The sequence below is a fragment of the Nannizzia gypsea genome, genomic scaffold (genome assembly GCF_000150975.2).
Source record: "Nannizzia gypsea CBS 118893 supercont1.6 genomic scaffold, whole genome shotgun sequence".
Taxonomy (NCBI): domain Eukaryota; kingdom Fungi; phylum Ascomycota; class Eurotiomycetes; order Onygenales; family Arthrodermataceae; genus Nannizzia; species Nannizzia gypsea.
Genome location: NW_003345196.1, coordinates 1243447 through 1263877, shown reverse-complemented (window position 1 = coordinate 1263877; position 20431 = coordinate 1243447). Strand labels below are relative to the sequence as shown.

Genomic DNA, 20431 nt, shown 5'->3' with positions numbered 1-20431 from the left:
TCTTTGGTGAGTAGGTAACTATTGAATCTAAAGAAGCTCCGCTTGATAGTTATATAGACAGACACAATTCCCGAGGCTTGGGAAACAGTATGCCAAACGAGAAAAGAAAAAAAGGAGAAAGAGAAGCATGTAACTAGTAATGTATCAAGATATCTTCAGGGTGTCGTCTGGCCGTATCTGGGTGCCGGCATCGTTAGGCGGTTGGTTGTTTTCAACGGTACCCTCAGCCTGGGGCTCTGGCTCTGTGCTGGTGGTGTCTTTGCCTCCCCTTAGAGGTTTGACCTGGCCAGCATCTTCGACCCATCCGCCGATCTTCTCAGACTCCTTGATGAAATCGGCACAAACCTTGAGGTTGAGTCCGGCGCTGAGAGCACGCTGGACCTTTGCATTCCGAGATTCCGAGACGAGGTCACGCAAAGCCCGGGCAAAGTATTCGCTGAGGACACCCACATTCCACTCATCAGGGACCAGATCAAGCACCTTGCGTACATCAAAGAGCGGAGCGAACCGGGCCAGTAGGTCTCCCGTTCGCTCGGTACGTTCTGAAGGATCGGCGATCTGAAAGAATTCCTGGAGTAACCATGCAAAAAGCTCCCTTTGCCCCTCAGAGGGGGAGAATTTCCGGGAAAACATACTGTGGGATGTGGAGGCACCGGGTCCTTCAAAAAGACAGTATCGGATAGCGGAGTCATAGTCGCCGAGGCCGTGGGTTAGCAGGTGAAGGGCGTCATGGTGTCGTCCCTGGCGGCCGCCGAGAATAATGCATTCCGACACTAGTTCGTTTTTAAACGGCTCGATTCGTTCGAGCACTGTAGGGATGGAGTAAGGTAGATCTGAGGGGAGAGATGCTGCGGAGGTGAACTGGCTTCTAGTTGCTCCCCCAAGAAGCTGTAATAGTCGGAGACGGGACTGCCACCATGGCTCTGGAGGTGCATTTTCGGTGATGAAGCTCAGGTACGAGGGTTTTGGAGGTTGCAGAGCACGGTAGGTAGAGTATGATTCGGTGAGGGAAGCCCTGGCTTCGGGTGAGGTTTCGAGAACAGAGAGAACGGTGTCTAGATAATAAGATATTAGGTCGTCGGCATATCGTGTAATCTGGTAGACGAGTCAGTAACAGGCAAGAACAGGCATGAAGGGAGTACTTCAGTGAACACACACATTTTTGGTAAAGACAAGGTGCTCTAAGTAGACTTGTACAGCACCAGGAGCACGGTCCTTCAATATTCGAATAGCCTGTGGAGGATCAAACAGGACTCTGCTGGTATCATCGGAGAATACCTGGATTCCAAGCTTGGGGTTTCTCGCTGCGAGCCAGAGTCCGTATTCCTCAACCAGGTTAGGATCCCTTATCTTCACCAGATACTTCCGTACTTGAAGCTCAGCCGCAGGAATGGTCATCTCGCCGCCGACATCCTTCTCTCCTTCGATCGTTCTGCGCCATGTCCTAAGAACATGGCCGGACATTTTACGACTCTGATAGAGTCGACTCAAAACAAAGAGCCGCTGGTAGAGCTCTAGTAGCTCCACTGCACGGGTGAAATTGCCCTTCCAGTTATCCACCAATTTGTTAAGCTCTGGTCGGATCTCAGACGCCGCAGCCTTCCCGTTCACCTCATTGTGCTTTGCATCAAGGTGAAGCAGGAGACGAAGCAACGCGGAATCCACGCTGTCGAACACATAGGTATCATCAGTCACACTCCCGTATCCTCTCTTCCTATGCCAGGAAGTTAAGTATCTAACCAGCATCCGTAGAATTGGCTCTGTAAAGTTGAACTTGATCGTGCCATCTTGGTCCTTGGACACTTCAAAAAGAGTATCAACGACCTTAGTAAGTCCAGCACATATCCAAATACCCTGTGGCCCTTGTAGGATTTCTTCTCTAAGTAATGGTGTAAACAGGAGGATGATACGAGGGTCCAGCTCTCCGGCAACCAGCACATCCTCCACTGCCTTAATCGTACTTGGAGTTTGATATTCGGGGCTTGTTGCAATGAGATCCCCAAAAAGCAGCAGGCTGGCCTTTTGTTTAACATAATTCAAACCGAGAGACTCGGGCGCAGTTCTTGGTAAAATCGAATCTAGCCTTATCATCATGTCTATTATCGCGGCCTTGTCAGCAACCCGACAAGTTTTCGCGTCCTGTATCTCCTGAGTGAGTAGGAGGGCGTTCTCCAGTTGTAATGCCAAAGGGTTACGGAGGACACGCCATATCTGGTTTCCCTCCCACAGCATGACATTGCTTTTCACGTAACCCAGTGTTTTTGCAAACGTTGATTCCTCTTCATTCCTTTCAGCCTCCCACCCGCGCCGCAATTTGACTTGTTTAGAGCCATCGGAGTCGTTTTCAAATAGCTCCTTTTCCTTTTGCAGCTGCTCTATGGATGCCTCAGTCCTAGGATCATTGTTCTTTTGCGGGGTCATCGATCCAGGAGTTCGTAGATCTGGCACCTTGAGCCGGACAACCTGTAAGAGTTCCCCAACATCTGCAAAGTTCATCTTGTTCGAGCTGACTGTTCGAGCAATCCCAACGGGCCCAGATGCAGGGGGTTCTAGCGATATGGTTATTAGGGAGCGTTGCCTCTCTCCCTCTCCGGGATTAATATCCCATCTTTGCACTTCTAGACATTTCTCTTCGTTGACTTCTCCCGCTGCGTCGGCATCGACAGCAGCGTTTACCACTGCCAAAACATACCCATCTGCATCATTCCCACTTGGAAGTGAGTTTGGGTCTTCGTCCCCATTGTCAAGTACGATTGCATCGGGATATGTCCGGAATTCAATGGTTCCACGTTCTGCAGTTTCACCTTCGAGGTTGACAAACATACCAACGGCAGGATTCGAGGCATCTGTCCCCGTGACCAGCAGAAACTCAGAAGGTGTGGGCGATACAATATGTGGTTTCAAAATAGAGGTAGGTTTCTTTGGAGTTGGACTTGGGGTTGGCGGAAGAGGTTTCTGGCCAAGTCCATCAGCTGGCGCGGCTGATGGAGACCTGCTTGGAATAGACAAGCGTCTATCATGGGAGCTAGTTGGCTTTGATAGTTTCCCTTCCGCAAGGGATTCTGGGGTAGATGTTCCTGAAAGGTCAGGCTGTGTGCTCTGCTGACGTAGTTCTGAGCTGGTGGCTATGACGTTCAAACTGGTACTTCTTCCATGGCCCTTTGCCCCAGAATTACCATTAGAAGCAACTGGTAATTTGTCCAATGCAGGGCTAGCACTCCGAGATGGTATATCTTCTACCTTGAATTCATCATACTCGTCGTTTGAGGAGATTGGGAATAGAGGGATTTTCTGACGATGCTCGACCTCAAGTAACGCATAGGAGCGAGAGTCTGCCACACACGCAATGGTACCCCTTCGGTTGGCAATCAGACATCCGGGGAATTCGATATTCCTCACTCTCCGCGGACCTTCTCCAATCTTCACCAGCATTATCTTGTCCTGCATTCCCAACATGATGATAGGGTCTGAAGCTTCTTCCGCATCCTCAGCGTCTAGCTCGTCAAGATCGAGACCACCAATCCAGTTACAGTTGGACACCTTTGTTGTTCCATATGCAGGGCTGAGCTCTGGCAGAGAGTAGAAGAAGACGGATCCATTGCAAAGGACGCAAGCTTTGCTGGCTGTAGGAAGGACTAGAATCTGCTGTATTCCACAGGACGTAGTGACACGAGCGGACGATATAATGGGTTGCCTTGAAGCTAATATAAACGAGGGATTACCAGTTTCCAGCTCTGATTCAGGAGGTAGGGAGACGAAATGTAGTATTTCACCAGCGGAGGTCCCGACGTATAGATTCTCATCTGTTCATAAAAGCTAACAGTTAGGACAAGACATCCCGAGGTAACAAAAATGGTACAAGTACAGTACTACGTACTCCAGTATTCCACACAAGTTATATGTGCCTGTCCCTCGCCATCTTCCGCCTGCACTGGGACATCTTCGAGTAGCGGCCGTAGCACATAGGGACCTGTCTCTGGAGGGCTGATGCGCCTCCGTTTCCGGCGCGGATCGATGTCACCATCAGATCCCATAATACTGGCTCAACTTCGCGCATCTCAAGGCATGCTCTGCCCCAGAGACTCACGCCCAAACAATGCTTCAAGCCGGCCTCTCTTGTCTGCTGTTGTTCGCTGGCTGTTTGTCTGCTGCCTGTTGTCGTATCTCTATCCTGAAGCTCTTTCTAAAGTTACGGCGCGGAGAGGCGGCTGCTTATATAAGCAACCAACGTTCTTCTGGAGCTTCGCAAGTTGACACCGAGGCAGCCTCCAGGGTGTTGATGAAGACCTGTTCTCTCTGGCAACGTCTCGTTTGTTGTTATGCAGGGTAGACAAGCCTTGTTATTTGAGATATAGAGAGAAGATGGACCCGTTGATTGCATCCGAGAGTGCAACTTCACAGGCTACTGAGAATGGCCGCAGCGCTGAAACTAACAAGACGCCTGAGCAGGTTCAAGAGGAGAACAAGTTCCAGAAAGCTATTGCAGTATGGCGAGGTGCGTGCCTTTTCTTTGGTAGCCGAATGTAATAGGTGGCCCGCTAACTGGTTCTCGGCGTAGGAATTGATCTTGCAAATTTGATTGCCAAACACGATACGACGGCCTCCGATATCGTGTCACATCAGAGAGACTCCCTTGTCCAAAGGAAAGACCTAGCGCAGAAGACTAAGGATTTCAGGAAGCTTGATGATGCCTCGAAACTGTCAGAGTATAAAGGGCTGTTAAAATGTGCGTATAGATAGCTACTGAATAGTGAAAAGGGGGAGCTATTAGCTGACAACCTTAAAGCATACCAGGCTTTTATAGATCTCCTCACGAACCAGGGGAAGGTGGCCTCATCTTCTTTCTTACAATTCTATACTGCGTTATCAGAAGCTCCAGATCCTTACCCTTTGCTCGAGGCCTCGATCGATTCTCTCGTTTTATCCGAAGATACAGTCCCCAAGTTGAATGCTGAGAAGGACTTTTTGCAGAACAGCGTCAACCGTTTAACGTACCAGCTCGAAGAAACTGAGAAGCGGCTTGCTGAAGAACGTGCAGCACGGCTAAAGCTAGAAGAGAACCAGGATAAGAAGATCCAAGAAGTTGAAGCGTCGTGGAAAGCTGTGCTGGCAGAAAAGACGAGTAACTGGGAGGCAAAGGAGAAGGCATTCGAAGAAAAGGCCGAGAATCACGACCGTTTGCTCAAAGAGCTCAAAGCTAGCTATGAAGTCTCCCAGCGGCTGGACCGCAGCGAGAATGCCGAAGGCGACACGCGCAGTGCGGCAACTGCAGCGGAGCTTGAAATAGTCGCTTCAGATCTAGAAAGGACAAGCATTCGTCTAGCTGAGGTCGAGGCTCGCAATGAGCAGCTTAGTCTCGAGCTAGCTCAAGCTGCTTCTCAGTCTCAATCCGAGCAAAGCTCCCGGCCCGTGGAAGAAGAACCTCAATACCTACGGTTGCAAACTGAGAATTCTTCGCTAATGCGGAAACTCGAGGCTGCTCGCTTTGATAAGGATGCGGAGAGAAATACCTGGGAAGGAAAGCTCCGCCAATGTGAACGAGCTAGCACAAAGATTACGCTAGAGCGAGATGAACTCCGCGAAAAGCTTACGAAAGTTGCAGATTACGATGATATCAAGCGTGAGTTGGAGGTCATCAAGGTATGCTTTCATCTAATTCCACTGAGGGTCAACGCCTTTACTGACTACGGTAGTCTATTGAATTCTCAACTGGAGATGATGAACCTGATACTTCCGTTGATGATCCCAAGCCCTCAAACTCCAAGGAGAATAATCTAGAACAACTGCTTCTAGCACGCAACAAGAAACTATCGAATGAGCTCACGATCTTGCGAGTATCTCACCAGGACTTAGAAGGCCAACTAGTAGCCCTCCGAGAAGAGCTCTCACGAACTAATTCGGAATTGGACAAGTCAAGAAAGCTGGCTACTAAACTGGAAAACGACCTACTGCACATCCAGCGTGAAGCAACAAACTCCTCTGCTATGTCGGTGGCGGGAACATATGTGTCAAGATACCCTCACGGCTCCCGTAGAGGACGAGTATCCCCCACCTCTTCCATCATCTCTGGCTTCGATAACGCCATGTCCCCTACCACCATGGAAGCAATTCGGGCAGGTGAGCCTGTTGGAGGCGGCTCCGGCATACTTCCAATGGTCCAAGCACAGCGTGATCGTTTCAAGCAGAAGAACAGCGAGTTGGAAGAGGAGCTTTCAAAGACTTATGGTATCGTTAAATCGCTGCGGGCAGAAGTCGCATCCTTACAGAAAGATAATCTCGGCCTTTACGAGAAAACCCGGTATGTGTCGACATACAATAGGGGGCAGGCGTCAACCTCCTCAACTGCAACACCATATTCAAATAGGCCAAATGCAACGGCGATCCAAGTCGATCCTGATACCCCCTCTGGCCTGTCACTTGATAGATACCAGTCAGCATACGAGGCTCAGATATCCCCCTTCGCCGCTTTTAGAGGCCGTGAGTCCGCTCGTGCATACAAGCGCATGAGTGTCCCTGAGCGGATTATTTTCTCAATCACCAGGATGGTTCTTGCCAACAGGACAAGCAGGAATCTATTTGCAGCTTACTGTCTCGCTCTGCACATCTTCTTATTCATAATGTTGTATTCTATGAGCACGACTGGTATCGAGAAGCATGCTGGCATCATGCTTGATCATGGCGCAGGTCAAAATCTCGGGGCAGCTGGTGGAGGCCCTCTTGATCCTATGGACTAACGAGATCTTTGAAACCGTGTGTGTTTGACATGTTATCCCGTGGAGACAAACGTTCGTATCTTTTTCGTCTAACACTTGACATTTCTTTATGTCTAGACGGCGTTGATCTTTATTTGACCAATATGTATTTCTTGCTGAGTCTTCGGATCTACCCTTTAATGTGCCACCCCACTGCTATCTGTATATAGTCGAAGAGAGGACCTTCCAATATTCAAGTGATGTATGCTAGTTATGTAGTCAACAGATGGCCTACCCTAGGTTCTCAAGTGTGGCAAATGTACGCTCTGACCACGGCCTTAATACCCTGCCCATACCATGTTGCTATGCTGCTATACTGCTATGCGGTGTTATTTTAAATGCACTCGCCCTTAGTTCCAACGGCGTATATCCGTTGCATGGGCAGGTGCCAATGTTTGAGAGCATGCAGGAGGGACACGGTAACTTAGCTAAAGTTGATCATTATGTTATTGCGAATTTCATGCATGCGAGGGGCTGTACACCGTGGCGTGTATGTGAGTGTGCCGCGTGCGCATTGCAGTCTCTAGAGGGACACAGTTCCTGGCCGAAAGGGGTTACAGGGCCATCAGGCAGCCAGGATGCATACCCTTGAAGGATTGTAATTAATTTCTTGAGCTGCCTAGGACGCTGCAAGTTCAATGCAGAAATAGGTAGCAAGGGTGAGACGATGTCTTGAAATGGAAATAACAGGCGGGAACTCAATGCCTCCCCCAGGGTATACAATGGCAGGCGAAGCGAAGAGCTGAGTCTAGTTAACAGACCAGTTTAATTTCGGACAGTTAATCGTGGCGACTCATAACTAGGCAGTTAGTTAAGGAACAGATCAGGTCTCAAGCTGACGATAGTTAATGCATTGCAACTATAGAGGACAAACTGGAAGTCTGAACGTTGAAACCGATGGCGAGGACCTATTTCTGGAACCCGGAGAGCGGGTTTTGGGCAGAAGATATGTCCGCGGAAGACCTTGAGGGCTTGCAGAGCATGGTTTGAGCTGAAGGTTCATCTATCGTTACATACGTCAATACGGCGCTTATACGCAGCCAGTCATGTTTGACGTTGGGGCCCTGGCTAAAGATAGCCCTAGGGACAACCCTGCGAGCCGCCATGCACCGACCACCAAGTGATTGGCCATTGCTCTGCGCTATTTTTATCCGTGGAGGTTCCAGCCAGTCACTGTCCAAGTTGGGCCTGGCAAGTGATCGTGGGAGAGTTTGAGTGTTTGGGGTTGTTCTTTTTTTGGTTGCCGGTGGGCGGCTGCATGGAAGTCTCTGCATGTTCTGAAGAATCGCTCAAAGGGGAAATACTCCCAGGCGATCTATATATAAAGATGTCTGCTGCTGGCCATTTCTTGCATCGAACTCCTTCGCTCCATCCCTCATCTTTTCACGGTGTTGCATCTGGTCTGCGATATCCGACTCTTTTCCTTTCTGTTTCTTTCTTTCTCCTGTTCATTTCAATTCATTTCTACTGCTTCTCATCCCATTATTTCCTTCGGTTGATTCGTTATTTGTCTGCTGCATTCGAAAATCACAGTTTCTTGACGAAACTATTCTCTACCAACACCACCTGAAAAAAAATAGTAAAACGACCCAAAGCAATCCACATCAACCTATCCAACATGCGCTTTTCCACAATCCTCTCTGCCTGTGTCGCAATTGCTGGAGTGAACGCTGCGCCAGCTGGCTGGTCCCCAGGTTCTGCCAAATGGCTCGCCGAAATCGGGGACTATATTTCGCACGCCAACCAAGGCTTCCCTCGCCAGCCTACTTGCGATCTCTCCAAAGCCGTGCTCCCAAGCAATCCGCAACTATCGGAAGTTCCCCAAGACCAGAAGCTTCTTGCAGTCACAATCGGACGTGGCACTCAAGTGAGTTACCCCGAACTTCACCAATGACATTAGATGAGACGGTACTAACCAAACGGCAGAATTATACCTGCGCTGGCTTATCCCCGGATGAAGCACCAAAGGCCACTGGTGCAGTTGCCACGCTGTTCGACGCTTCCTGCATCGCATCCAATTACCCCCTCCTCCTCTCGCTTCTCCCCAACCTTGCTCTCGAGCTCACCAATCCTCCGCCATCCAGCAACGCCCGTGGTCCAGTAGACCTAATGGCAATGGGCCACCACTACTTCGACTGGGAAGGGGTGCCAACATTTGACCTACAAAAGCTGGGTATCTGTGGTGTTAAAAAGGGCGACTCCAAGCCAGCACCGCCCAACGCTATGAAGGGCGTCAAGAAAGAGCAAGAAGGCGCCGTTAACTGGCTGATGCTTGAATCGGTTCCTTCCAGCCAAGGCCAGGCAAAGAGGGTATATCGTGTGAACACTGCTGGAGGCAAGGCACCAGCAACCTGCGCTGGATTGCCAGAACAGATCCAAATCCAGTATGCTGCCCAGTACTGGTTCTATGGATAAATGCGAGTGGCCAAATGTAATGAATTCCTTTTGTCTGTTTCCTTTACTTTCGTCGAGTTTCAGTTTCCTTTATCATACCCTTTCCCTAATGCGTTTATTTTATCGTCTTGCACAGTTAGCACCGGTTTATTGGATATTGGCATGTATTTAAGGACGGCAAAAAACGGCAAATATGTACATAAGTATGAACATAGTGCAAAAACCAGGAGTATTGGCGTTAGGTGTCATGATGTATGCAATGTTAATAATGCCAGTCGACTTATATGTTGGTTGTTGTTTCGTTGTCGTTGAAAACGTTTGAGCTTCAAGATGAAATACAGCTTTCTCTTTTTGGAAGTCACGTGTATGAGCTCACGTAATCTACTAGTTACTAAGCACGAAATAAGTCTAGCCGTTTGTGGCTAGAAGCTTAGCAAAATCATCGTGCGAAAAAAAATGAAGAAGCAAAAAAAAAGAATCAATTTTTAAAGACCTTGGATAAATATCTTTCTCTTCAAACGTCACCAATTGATCGTTTGAAGTACATTCGCAGGTCGATATATTCTTCTCTCTAGGGAAGCGAGTCTATTCGACTTTCAGAGCAGATATACCCCGCAGTTTATTGCTCGATACCAGATCAAATCGCATCCAAGTCCAGCCACTCCCCAAAGAAGGCTGTTAATTAAATAATCGATACTTCAGTCGCGAAAAGTCGATCTCGACCTCACAGTATCATGGCATTCGGAGCTCCTCGAGGACGTGGCGGTGACCGCGGTGGTCGTGGAGGACGAGGCGGACGAGGTGGTGGCCGTGGTGGTGGACGTGGTGTGTAAATCCTTTATACTGGCAGAAAAGAGCTTCCAATGGCGGGTACAATTGAACTTGGGCTTCGGCTAGAGATTCATTTGGACGTCTGGCTTTGCATCTTTTTCTAATTTTGAAGATCTTAAGCGCGGGGGTGACTGACTGAAATAGGTGGCTTCAGCGGACGCGGCGGTGGTGACAGAGGTGGTCGCGGAGGTGGACGAGGTGCCCCAAGAGGCCGTGGTGCTGGCCGCGGTGGACGTGGTGGAAAGCCCGGTGCTCGTGGTGGTGCCAAAGTCATCGTGGTAAGTTTTGGCGGACATTTGTTTTTACAAAATTTTGACAAGCAGGGCAAGCTGATACGGTATTTCTTTTTAGGAACCTCATCGTCACGGCGGTGTGTTTGTTGCGCGTGGTGGAAAGGAGGATCTCCTCGTCACGAAGAATATCACCCCAGGAGAAGCTGTGTATGGCGAGAAGCGCATATCTGTTGAGGCACCCTCCACAGGTGATGAGCCTGCTACCAAAGTCGAATACCGTGTCTGGAACCCCTTCAGAAGCAAGCTTGCTGCAGGTATTCTCGGTGGTCTTGATGACATCTACATGAAGCCTGGGTCAAAGGTGCTCTACCTTGGAGCCGCCAGCGGTACCTCCGTCAGTCATGTTGCTGACATTGTTGGACCAACTGGAACCGTTTACGCCGTGGAATTCTCTCACCGATCTGGCCGTGATTTGATTGGCATGGCCACTCACCGCACCAATGTTATTCCCATTGTTGAGGATGCCCGTCACCCTCTTCGCTACCGAATGCTGGTTGGCATGGTCGATGTCATCTTTGCTGATGTTGCTCAGCCTGACCAGGCCCGTATTGTTGGCCTTAACGCCCATTTGTTCCTGAAGACCGGCGGCGGTGTCATTGTCAGTGTCAAGGCCAACTGTATCGACAGTACCGCAAAACCAGAGGTTGTGTTTGCCAGAGAAGTACAGAAAATGAGAGACGAGAAGATAAAACCAAAGGAACAGCTTACACTTGGTATGTATACACCCTTCTCACGGTGTTGCCCCATCTTGATACGCTTATTTGACTAACTTCTTTCTTTCTAGAACCTTTCGAGCGTGACCACTGTATTGTTGCCGGTATCTACCGATCCACCTAAACTGGGTATTTTTCTGGTGTTCCTTTCTATAGTTTTATATCTTGTTTCCATTTTTCATTGGCGTTTGAGAGTTTTACTTTATTTCCCTTCCTTTTTGAGTGAGTCCTGCGTTATGTCTTCTTCCAGGGTTCCCATTATTGAAATGCGAAATGGATCCGTTTATTGACAGGTATTGCCATCTGGTGGTTTCTTTCTCAAAAAATGTATAGGGCTGCATTTGTTCTGCGTGTCCACTGATTTCCTTCTCTGTCATCTACTACGTCCCTTGGGCCTGTTTTCAACTAGTCTGTTATTTATGATAGAGCTTCCTTCGCCCTTCACCTTTCACCTTATCGGCTCTTTCGTCTCTCGAGAATCCCTTTTAAAGTTTGATATTTTACTTGGTCACGTGTTCCACATTTGCCGTTGGACATCGACTAAGATATTTATGTAGCGAGGGACTGGCTTACTCGGTATGCGAAAATGACCTGGTTATTCCCATCATTCTCGACTTCGATAGTGCATCTTTCTACCTCTTCCGCAGTTGCCCTTCAGCCACAGCTTACAAGAGATCGTTGGTTACGGATTAGGTAGCATGAAAAGGGCGGAAGGAATCATCCGACAGCCTAACTTTGTCTCCCACGCTAAGGATTTAAGGTTGATGCCCTCGGGCACTTATGTACTTCCATTCCTAACGTACATAACAAGCTCCTGTATCGTTACTTTCTTCTTGACACCAGCCGGCTATCCAAACTGGCCCATTTGGCTCATTTGGCCCATTTGGCCCATCAACGCCAGCAATCCCGGGACGAACGATCAAAGCTGACATGGCAGCCTATGCCTGGCACCAAAGATCCCATCCTCCTCCTACTACGTACGCCTTTGAACAGGTCTTGATGCTCGCGCACAGGCCTCGGCTCCCGGGATAACCGCCGACGAAGAGCGCCATCGGCGTAACGCCGTTCCACGTGACCATGGATTTGTGCCGTGGAGCTTCGACTTGACGCGGGAGAATGTGAGCGGCGCAGAAGAAAGAATGATAGGACTCCCCGTAACTAATGGGAGCCAGTTTCAGGGGACGCTGGAGACAAGTTACAAGACCCGGTACAGCTGCCGTGATAGTCGGTTCAGCGACCGTTCGGCGTTACTCCTAGATTTGACGCACCCGCGGGATGCAGCTTCATGACTGCTGCAGAGAGGGCGTGCAAGGGGGAGGATTTAAGTAGCCGGCCATCCCACCTTTGATACGGGCTTGATAACCGCCATCAGTGCCTCTATATTTCCTCTATATTTTGCAATAACTATCGGATCCATTCGGGCAGTCCACCCTAAGCCACTCACAATATAGAGCTCCTTTCAACTTGAGAAGAAAGCAATGCCTTCCATCCTCATTACCGGAGCAAATGGCTTTGTTGGGCAGGAGTTGGCCACGGGACTCCTTAATGCCTGTCCTGACGCTCATCTCACCCTCACAGATGTTACCGTGGCCCCTCCAGTCCCATCTTCGGCAAAACCAGAGGACGCCAGCCGCATAACCAGTATCAAGGCCGACCTTACCTCGCAAGCCGCCGTTGATGAGCTCATCAGCTCGCCGTCCCAATATGATGTGGTGTATATTCTCCATGGCATCATGTCTGGTGCGTCGGAAGCTAACTTTGACCTCGGCATGAAAATCAACTTCTTCTCGGTACATTATATGTTCGAAAGATTACGAAAATTGATTCCAGGCGTAAAGGTTGTCTACGCATCTTCGTTGGCTGTCTATGGGCCTACACCTCCTGGATTCATGATAAATGAACGAAATATCCCACCGCTGCCTACTTCTTCATACGCAACGGCGAAAGTTGCAACCGAGCTACTCCTGAATGACTATTCACGCCGTGGTTTCCTGGACGGAAGGTCAGTTCGGTTGCCTACTGTTACTGTTCGAGCCGGTGCTCCCACAGGCGCTGCGAGCAGCTTCGCTTCTGGTATCATACGTGAGCCATTAAAGGGCGAGAAGAGCGTGATGCCAGTGAGAAAAGATACGGAGCTGTGGATATGCTCTCCATATGTTGTTGTGGAAAATATGATCTACGCGAAGGACATTCCAAAGGAGAAGTTTGGTGATTCCAGAGCAGTAAATCTACCCGGAATCAAGGTTTCCATTACAGAGATGCTGGATGTCCTGCAGCAAGTTGGTGGAAAGGAGAAGAGAGCCTTGGTTGAGGAGAAGTATGATGAGACGGTTGATAAGATCGTTCAGGGATGGTCCCCTAACTTCGACATTACATGGGCCAAAGAACTTGGATTCAAGGAAGACATTTCGTTTTTGGAAAGCGTACAGAGATATGCAAGAGAACATGTTCACTGAGATGGGAATACACCCTTGCCATTAGATGAGCGTTTACGTTTATATACTTATATATATTATGATATACACTTTTTAACGAGACACGAACGGATAGTACTCAGCTATAAAAGTCTGTGATGTACTGTATTTAAATAATTGGGAATTTGATGGCTCTTCCCCCTCTAGTCATTACGTGGAGTCTAATTCTCTTGCTTCCCGAATACCCTCACTCTCGGCTCAACAGGATTAAAGGACTTCTCGGATGGTGGTGCAGTAGGGACGCCAAACGGCATCTGTGCAACTAATATCCAGTCCGATGGGAGTGAGAAAGCTTCCATAACCGTTGCATCAATGATAGGGTTGTAATGCTGCAGGCTGGCGCCCAATCCAAGAGACTCGAGCGCGGTCCACACTAAAATTTTGGTTACAAGCATGGTCAGCCCGGGTCTAAATACAACCTCGACATGACGTAAAGGTAGGACAATTGCATTCGGGACTCACGGAAGTATTGATGCATGGCATTGCTGTGATGAGCCCATATGGGGAACTGCTCCTTGTACTGTGGAAACTTCGCACACATCCCCGGGATCACCGTTGGGTCTTCGTAGAAGAGAATCTATCCTCATCAGATAACTACACATCTCAGAGCCCGAATATCAGGTCAACTTACAGTCCCGTAACCCGCTCTCACTTTATCCAACTTTGGCTTTGTGCCAGCCTTCCATTTGTCTTCGGGGAATTTACCGCTGGCCACCATCGACATGTACACGCCTTCAACGGTATCCCAGAACCGTTGATTCTCGTCATGGAGAAGCAGGACGATACGAGTAGTCTGAGTATTGAAGGAGCTAGGTACATGCTTGATTGCATCGTGGACAAGCTGCTCGAGCTGAGAGTCTGGCACGGTGCTGGTGTTGCTGATAGCATACACGGATCTTCTTGATTTGGCCAGTCCGATCAATGTCTCCGTCGACGCCGCCATGTTTCGTGCAAAGGGATATTTTTTGATTGAGTGACGAGATGATTGGGGGAGCAATGGTGAATATATGCCTCGAATGGGTCAAATGCAGACGGGCGGAGAGATTGTTCCGGTGTTTGAGGGCAGAATAAAGATTGGTCACTGTATTGGTATCTCAACCATGGTATTGGATTCTGTGATTGTGATTTCACAGTGATGTTGCGCGAACTACCTCATAGAGTCAAATAAATATTTGGATTCCTCCCCAACTCTAGTATGAGAATATGGCCGCTTTATCAAAATGCAGCTCCGTGAATGCGCGCGAAATTAGCAGAATACCTTTACATTTTTATGGGAATACAGTAGCTAGGGATTCTAGCTAAGGTAGCAGGGCTATCTAATAAAACCTTCGTTATATATAAGACATGCTCTACACCACTCGTGTATTCTTTCCGATATTAATATAACACCATTAACTAATAGTAATAGCTCCGGCAAATATATTGCTTAGAAATGAGGTCAGTATATATATTTATATCTAGCTAAAAATATATTAGGGATTGCAAGGGCGGAGGGCTATGTGAGGATCCCTGGACTTCCAGGCAGCAACTTCCAAACATCCACATCAATTTTCCGACATACCAGCCGCCTCCCCTTCCTCATCATCTTCATTCCCATCTTCATTATCATCATCGTCATCCTCATCATCATCGTCATCGTCATTGCCTATTTGAATCATCCCTAACGAATCGATGACTTCGTCAAGCTCCTCTGCTTCACTGTTCGAACGAATAGGTGCACAGTGTGCTAACGCATTTTGCTTGAGATCTTCCGGCAAATCATGTCCCAACTCCTCCATAAAGCCGTAAATCATGTTGTCCCTCAGATATTCCCCGTGCGTAGCCCATGCTCTCGTGAGCTCCGGCCATTCAGCGTCTGGAAGCTCACTGCGAACTATACCAGTCTTCTTCGCAGTTCTGAAGTGTATAATCATCGATATAAGGTAATGGAAGTATAAGTATCGCGCTAGTGGACGAAAGTCATTGGGAAAGATCAATTTTCGCTCATGCAGGTCAGAGAATTTCATGGGCCCAAATGCAGACAAGGACTCGTTCCAGAGCCCCGACTTATCGATAATGAGGAATTGCCACTCTCGGACGTCCGGGTTGTCTGATTTAGCCGGAACAATGACGATCTGGTGGGCATCGAAGTGTTTTTCGATCTTCTTCGGGAGAAGTAAAGCATTTCGTGGTGAGTTTATTTCGTATCTTGCATCTCTGCCGAAGATATATTCCATCGCCTTAGGTCCAAGTGAGAGCGGAAAGATGTGTGCTGCGACAAAATCCTCTTTGACCCGACGAGTGCCATCCAGGACACTGAAACAGTAGGTGGTGTTGTTGACTTTCGTAGTTCCACCATACGCTCTCAGGACGTCTTTTGAAAAGTCACTTTGCTTCTGGCGGCTTGTTTTGCTCTGGATCGTCAGAAGCAGATCCACATAAGCAGCACGCGTGGATGTGAGATTAGTAGTAGTTGACGATGACTGTTGGAGAATCTTGTTCCTCTTATCGAATAGTTTTTCCTTCTCCAGTATAGAAAGTCGTTTGGCACTCCGGCGCTCTTGTTGCGACTTGTATTCTTGCGCAGCCTGTTCAAAACATGGATCCGATAGATCACAGTTTCTCTGCAGCGCACGGAATCTCAAATCACTTATCTGGTCTTCGCCGTCAAGCTCTTCCTTGCTATACTTCCAGTAGTCTTCTGACCCATACACCTCCTCGCTGCTCCCTTGACGGGCTCTTCGGATTGCAGCTCTCAGGTCCTTCGCGCGAGACTTTTCATCGTTCGTCAATTTTGGATCCATTTTCAAAGTCCAGGGAAGTGTACTCTTGTACGGAGTAGCTGCGGTAGAAGTAGCAAGGATGGTTACTGGCTGGAATACGGAGATCAAAACTCGCGCAGGCTCGAATCAGGGATCGTGTTTTGACACAATGGTGGAGTCCAGGAAGAAAAAGAAAGAAAGAAAGAAAAATACATGGAGGAGCTTGGCTTGGTTTGTGCGTTTTAAACCTACCGTACGGAGTAGTTCAAGTGACACTTAGTAAGCGCCTTCCATTTCATTGGCTAGTTAGTTGGTTAACTCGTGTGGCGCCCGCTACGGACTACTCGCACCTCTGATAGTAAGCAGCTAACTACGGAGTACCCGATCAGGGACCGGCTAGAGCAATTTCGCGAACTATCTACGTACTTACTGTACAGCATCTGCCAGCCCCTTCCTGACCGCAGGGGACCTATCCTAGTAGCTGGAGGAGACAATATTAAACCCAAAGCCCCCCTCCGTTTTCTCATTGCTTTGCCAACCCTCCCTGCTTATGATAAATTACTTTCCCCAAAAGGGATCGGTGGCTCTGGTGAGAGCTATAAATATAAGAGAATAGGCTATTTCTGATATGTTACTAGTATCAAGTCTAGTTTTTGTTTACGTACATCGAGAAACAACCTCATGCAGGGAAAAGAGAAAAAAAGGAATATCAAAAGGCGCTTTGGGAGGTCTTCGGTCTCTTAGAACCGGTACGTGCGATGGGCCAAATTGAGAGGAATTTTTAGTGCGATCTTGATGGAAATAGGACTGGGACCGGGGCATCATTTAGTCGCGAGCTTGATCTAAGATCGCACATGGTCATCTCCTACACCAAGTTTCCTCACATTCCGGAGTCCGACAAACCCAATGAAAGCAACAATCAACATGGTACCAAAGCAAGCCCAGAAGGCTGCTCTGTATCCAGCCATGATGGCCTTAGGTGATTGGTCTGGAAAAGGGGAGGATTTTTCAACCGCAGCTGAGATGACTGCGATGGCAGATAGGCCAACAGAGCTGCCGAGCTGGGCGATGGTGTTGAATACAGCGCCAGCAAGAGCTTGGGTAGAGCTCGGGAAGATGTCTGTGATCATCAAGTGGGCAATAGTGAATACAACTAGATGGTGGAAAGTCATGTGTCAGTAACTAAGTGGCGCTAATGTTGTGTAAACGCGACGGGGAAAAGTGGAAACAAAGCCGTGCGTACCATCTATAGCCACTGGCCCCAAGAGCACTCCCCAGAATGCACAGATCCAGTAGTTCCAGCTTGGGTCGATGATGGCCATCAACAGCGGGGCGATTGCTGCGACAAGAGACACCACAATAACCAGGTAGTTGACCCTGACTAAATGGACAAAAAGTCCGGTACTAAGGTTGAGTATGATACCAATAATAACATTGGGCAGGAGACGGATAGAAGTATCAAATGGAGATAGCAGCTGAACTTTTTGGAAGCTATTATCGACAAGTTAGTAGGGGCTATTAACAACAAAGAGGAAAGGAGCGAACTTACAATAAACTGAGTACGAGCTCAGAGCTTAATATGACAGCCCACGTGAAGAACACAATCAAGCTGATGGAAACAAAGACGGTGTTCTTCCACATAGAGTTGGGTATCAATGCTGGTGCATCTCGCTTTCCTTGCCAGTGCATCCAGAAGCCAAACGCTGGTATCAGGGCCAACGCAAATACGATCAGCACTATGTGAGTGGCATTTTGGATATTGGCAACGTCATCTGTCAGAATGCTGTAGGACAATATGGTAAGCCTGGCTGTTAACTCTCGAATAAGGCGGGCGTATATACTCACGCGCATATGTAGGAGATAATGCCCATACAAGAGCTAGCAATCAGTATTCCGACCCAATCGACCTTGCTTAAGAGGTCGCCCCATTTAAAGGCAGCTCTATTGTTGTCAGAGGGCAGGACAAGTAGGTTCGATATGGTGAGGACCAGTGCGACACTGGCACTGCCATAGAATCCTAGTCTCCAACCTCCAGGGGCCTCTGAGAAGAGCCCCTCGGCAACCATGCCGACAGAAAAGCCAAGTGGTTGGGATAAACCCAGGCTAGCGAATCCGATGTTGCGCTGGGGTCCGGGAGGGAACGACCTCGTAATGATGCTGACACCGGTTGGTAGGCACATTGAGACGCCGATGCCCTGAACAAGGCGGTATATAATCATCTCCATTCCAGTACGAGATAAGCCCGTACCAAGAATCGCGATGGCTGTGGTTATTGTACCCAAGATATTGATCGACCGATCACCAATGAGGTCGGCTAACGACCCAGCGAGTAGGAGAACACATCCGCTGGCTAGTCTATATGCATGAGCAATTAACTATTAGAGATGCCATATTTGATTACTTAGTACCACGAAAGAAAGAGCACCCTGCTTACGAATAAACGGATGTTGGCCTGGATCGTACACGAGTGTTAGCAAGCATATACTCTGCTCGGGCTATTATCATCAAGATTACGGGAGTCAAACCAGAACAAAAGGTGGTCAGGGAGCTCTAGATCATAGGCGATTGCGGGCAATCCAACGACCAGAAGACCGTTAGACACGCAGCTTAGGAAAGTGACACCGGTCAGCCCCAGTATGATAATCGTGGAGCGTGCTCTAGAGAGACGCGGATGCGAGTTTCTCACGCCTTCGTCACCCTCTCTTCTCAGTAGCGGCGCTTGCTCGGTAATCTCTTCAGCCGTGATGATCCGGCCTTCGTCTGTGGTCGCCATTCTTGAATGAACAGAGCGTTATGATATCGTCTGATGTCTTCAGACGCGTTACCAAACCAGCGCTGGAGAAAATTCTGCAAGATTTGAGGGGCGAAAGGATCCAGACGGTACCCCTGTCTGAGTCTAGGGCGCAGTATATACACAAAGGCCGAGAAGCACAAAGCAAGAAGCGTGGTTACTGAGAGAATGCTGCCCTCTTTTATGTATGCCCCAATTCAGTGAATTGAGGGCATGACCATTATATGACATGCCATGGCCTGAGGAAGGGATCCAGCGTTCCGGGGCAACAACTGGTGTTTTCTCCACTTAAAAAAAATAGGCTCAAAGGGTACGGGAAAGTCTGGATGGGCAAGTGATAACATCGTGACATCTCAGGCCAATATTTATACTGAGACGAGGCTGCATTCAGCGTTATGAGTGTTCTGGAATATAGAGTATCTCATAGTGGCCGAATCTCATATCCCAGTGGCCACGACGGCCGGCACGGAAGAAAGTCCCCTGCCATGGGAAAAGGCGGGCTCACATAACTATGAGTTACCTGCATTGCCCTCGTTAGTATGCTGTCCACCTTACGGAAAACGCCCTACTCACCCACTCGCCGTCCATCCATGCACTTCTTTTGTCATTGTCTCTCTATCTAGTAAGATGTACGTTCGAATATCGTTTAGCACGGAAGAGAGCTGGCGTAGGTTTGTACGTCGTCGTAGCTGGCCAATCAGAGGACGCAGAAATGCGCTTCTCATCCGGTATCACGTGACGATCGGAAACAGCAAGTTTGAACTTCACAACTTTCGCTTTTCACGACTTCAACGAAAAGGCACGACGAAGAGACAGTCGAACGCTGCCCTCAATTCACCTTTTCACCACCAGACCCCCTCTCACATCCTCCGCCATGGCATCCCGGAGACTCGCTCTCAACTTCCACCAGGCGGTGCGCTCTCGCAGCGCGCTGCAGGCCGTCCAGCGCAGCAGGCGAGGTTTTGCGTCTCCAGTCGCTGGCTCGACACAGTCAACTACACTGTCCAATGGCTTGACGGTGAGTCCGGGTCGAGTTGGGGACGATGGTTGAGATGGCTGAGATTGGGAGAGACGTGCTGACCACCGTTTTAGATTGCTACTGAATACTCTCCATGGGCTCAGACCTCGACCGTTGGTGTATGGATCGATGCTGGAAGCAGGGCTGAGACTGACCAGACCAACGGAACCGCTCACTTCCTGGAACATCTCGCCTTCAAGGTGCGTTGGCGTCCAAGTTCTTATGTGTGACGATGTAATGCTTACAATGTCTAGGGCACCAACCGACGAACCCAGCACCAATTGGAGTTGGAAATTGAGAATATGGGTGGACACCTCAATGCCTACACATCGGTATGTCTCCATTCGACAGCCTTTATCATCCGGCGGTATTCAAAACCTAATAACTATCGAGGATTTGTTCTAATTGTGCTTCCTGATAGCGA

At 48.8% G+C, this 20431-nt stretch overlaps 9 protein-coding genes across 9 annotated transcripts; 5 read left to right on the top strand and 4 right to left on the bottom strand.

Annotated features, from left to right (window-relative positions):
* Window positions 1-144: 144 nt before the first annotated feature.
* On the bottom strand, window positions 145-4034 carry MGYG_07079 (hypothetical protein; the record flags this gene model as incomplete). The annotated part of the gene is made up of 3 exons (XM_003171033.1): window positions 145-1095; window positions 1159-3803; window positions 3878-4034. 3 exons carry the CDS (start codon window positions 4032-4034, stop codon window positions 145-147), a joined length of 3753 nt encoding a protein of 1250 aa, XP_003171081.1.
* A 328-nt stretch (window positions 4035-4362) lies between these two features.
* MGYG_07078 (CASP) lies at window positions 4363-6734 on the top strand (the record flags this gene model as incomplete). The annotated part of the gene is made up of 4 exons (XM_003171032.1): window positions 4363-4495; window positions 4559-4726; window positions 4787-5640; window positions 5694-6734. 4 exons carry the CDS (start codon window positions 4363-4365, stop codon window positions 6732-6734), a joined length of 2196 nt encoding a protein of 731 aa, XP_003171080.1.
* A 1636-nt stretch (window positions 6735-8370) lies between these two features.
* On the top strand, window positions 8371-9167 carry MGYG_07077 (hypothetical protein; the record flags this gene model as incomplete). Its single annotated transcript, XM_003171031.1, has 2 exons — window positions 8371-8619; window positions 8679-9167. The coding sequence occupies 2 exons, from the start codon at window positions 8371-8373 to the stop codon at window positions 9165-9167; spliced, it is 738 nt and encodes a 245-aa protein (XP_003171079.1).
* A 713-nt stretch (window positions 9168-9880) lies between these two features.
* On the top strand, window positions 9881-11107 carry MGYG_07076 (rRNA methyltransferase NOP1; the record flags this gene model as incomplete). The annotated part of the gene is made up of 4 exons (XM_003171030.1): window positions 9881-9971; window positions 10122-10255; window positions 10329-10983; window positions 11055-11107. 4 exons carry the CDS (start codon window positions 9881-9883, stop codon window positions 11105-11107), a joined length of 933 nt encoding a protein of 310 aa, XP_003171078.1.
* A 1354-nt stretch (window positions 11108-12461) lies between these two features.
* Window positions 12462-13439, top strand: MGYG_07075 (hypothetical protein; the record flags this gene model as incomplete). Its single annotated transcript, XM_003171029.1, has 1 exon — window positions 12462-13439. One exon carries the CDS (start codon window positions 12462-12464, stop codon window positions 13437-13439), a length of 978 nt encoding a protein of 325 aa, XP_003171077.1.
* Window positions 13440-13618: 179 nt separating this feature from the next.
* Window positions 13619-14400, bottom strand: MGYG_07074 (nitroreductase; the record flags this gene model as incomplete). Its single annotated transcript, XM_003171028.1, has 3 exons — window positions 13619-13830; window positions 13920-14034; window positions 14089-14400. 3 exons carry the CDS (start codon window positions 14398-14400, stop codon window positions 13619-13621), a joined length of 639 nt encoding a protein of 212 aa, XP_003171076.1.
* A 601-nt stretch (window positions 14401-15001) lies between these two features.
* Window positions 15002-16240, bottom strand: MGYG_07073 (hypothetical protein; the record flags this gene model as incomplete). The annotated part of the gene is made up of 1 exon (XM_003171027.1): window positions 15002-16240. The coding sequence occupies one exon, from the start codon at window positions 16238-16240 to the stop codon at window positions 15002-15004; it is 1239 nt and encodes a 412-aa protein (XP_003171075.1).
* An 800-nt stretch (window positions 16241-17040) lies between these two features.
* MGYG_07072 (integral membrane protein) lies at window positions 17041-18971 on the bottom strand (the record flags this gene model as incomplete). The annotated part of the gene is made up of 5 exons (XM_003171026.1): window positions 17041-17351; window positions 17442-17689; window positions 17748-17981; window positions 18044-18548; window positions 18713-18971. The coding sequence occupies 5 exons, from the start codon at window positions 18969-18971 to the stop codon at window positions 17041-17043; spliced, it is 1557 nt and encodes a 518-aa protein (XP_003171074.1).
* Window positions 18972-19863: 892 nt separating this feature from the next.
* Window positions 19864-20412, top strand: MGYG_07071 (hypothetical protein; the record flags this gene model as incomplete). The annotated part of the gene is made up of 4 exons (XM_003171025.1): window positions 19864-20007; window positions 20082-20207; window positions 20262-20339; window positions 20401-20412. The coding sequence occupies 4 exons, from the start codon at window positions 19864-19866 to the stop codon at window positions 20410-20412; spliced, it is 360 nt and encodes a 119-aa protein (XP_003171073.1).
* Window positions 20413-20431: the final 19 nt, after the last annotated feature.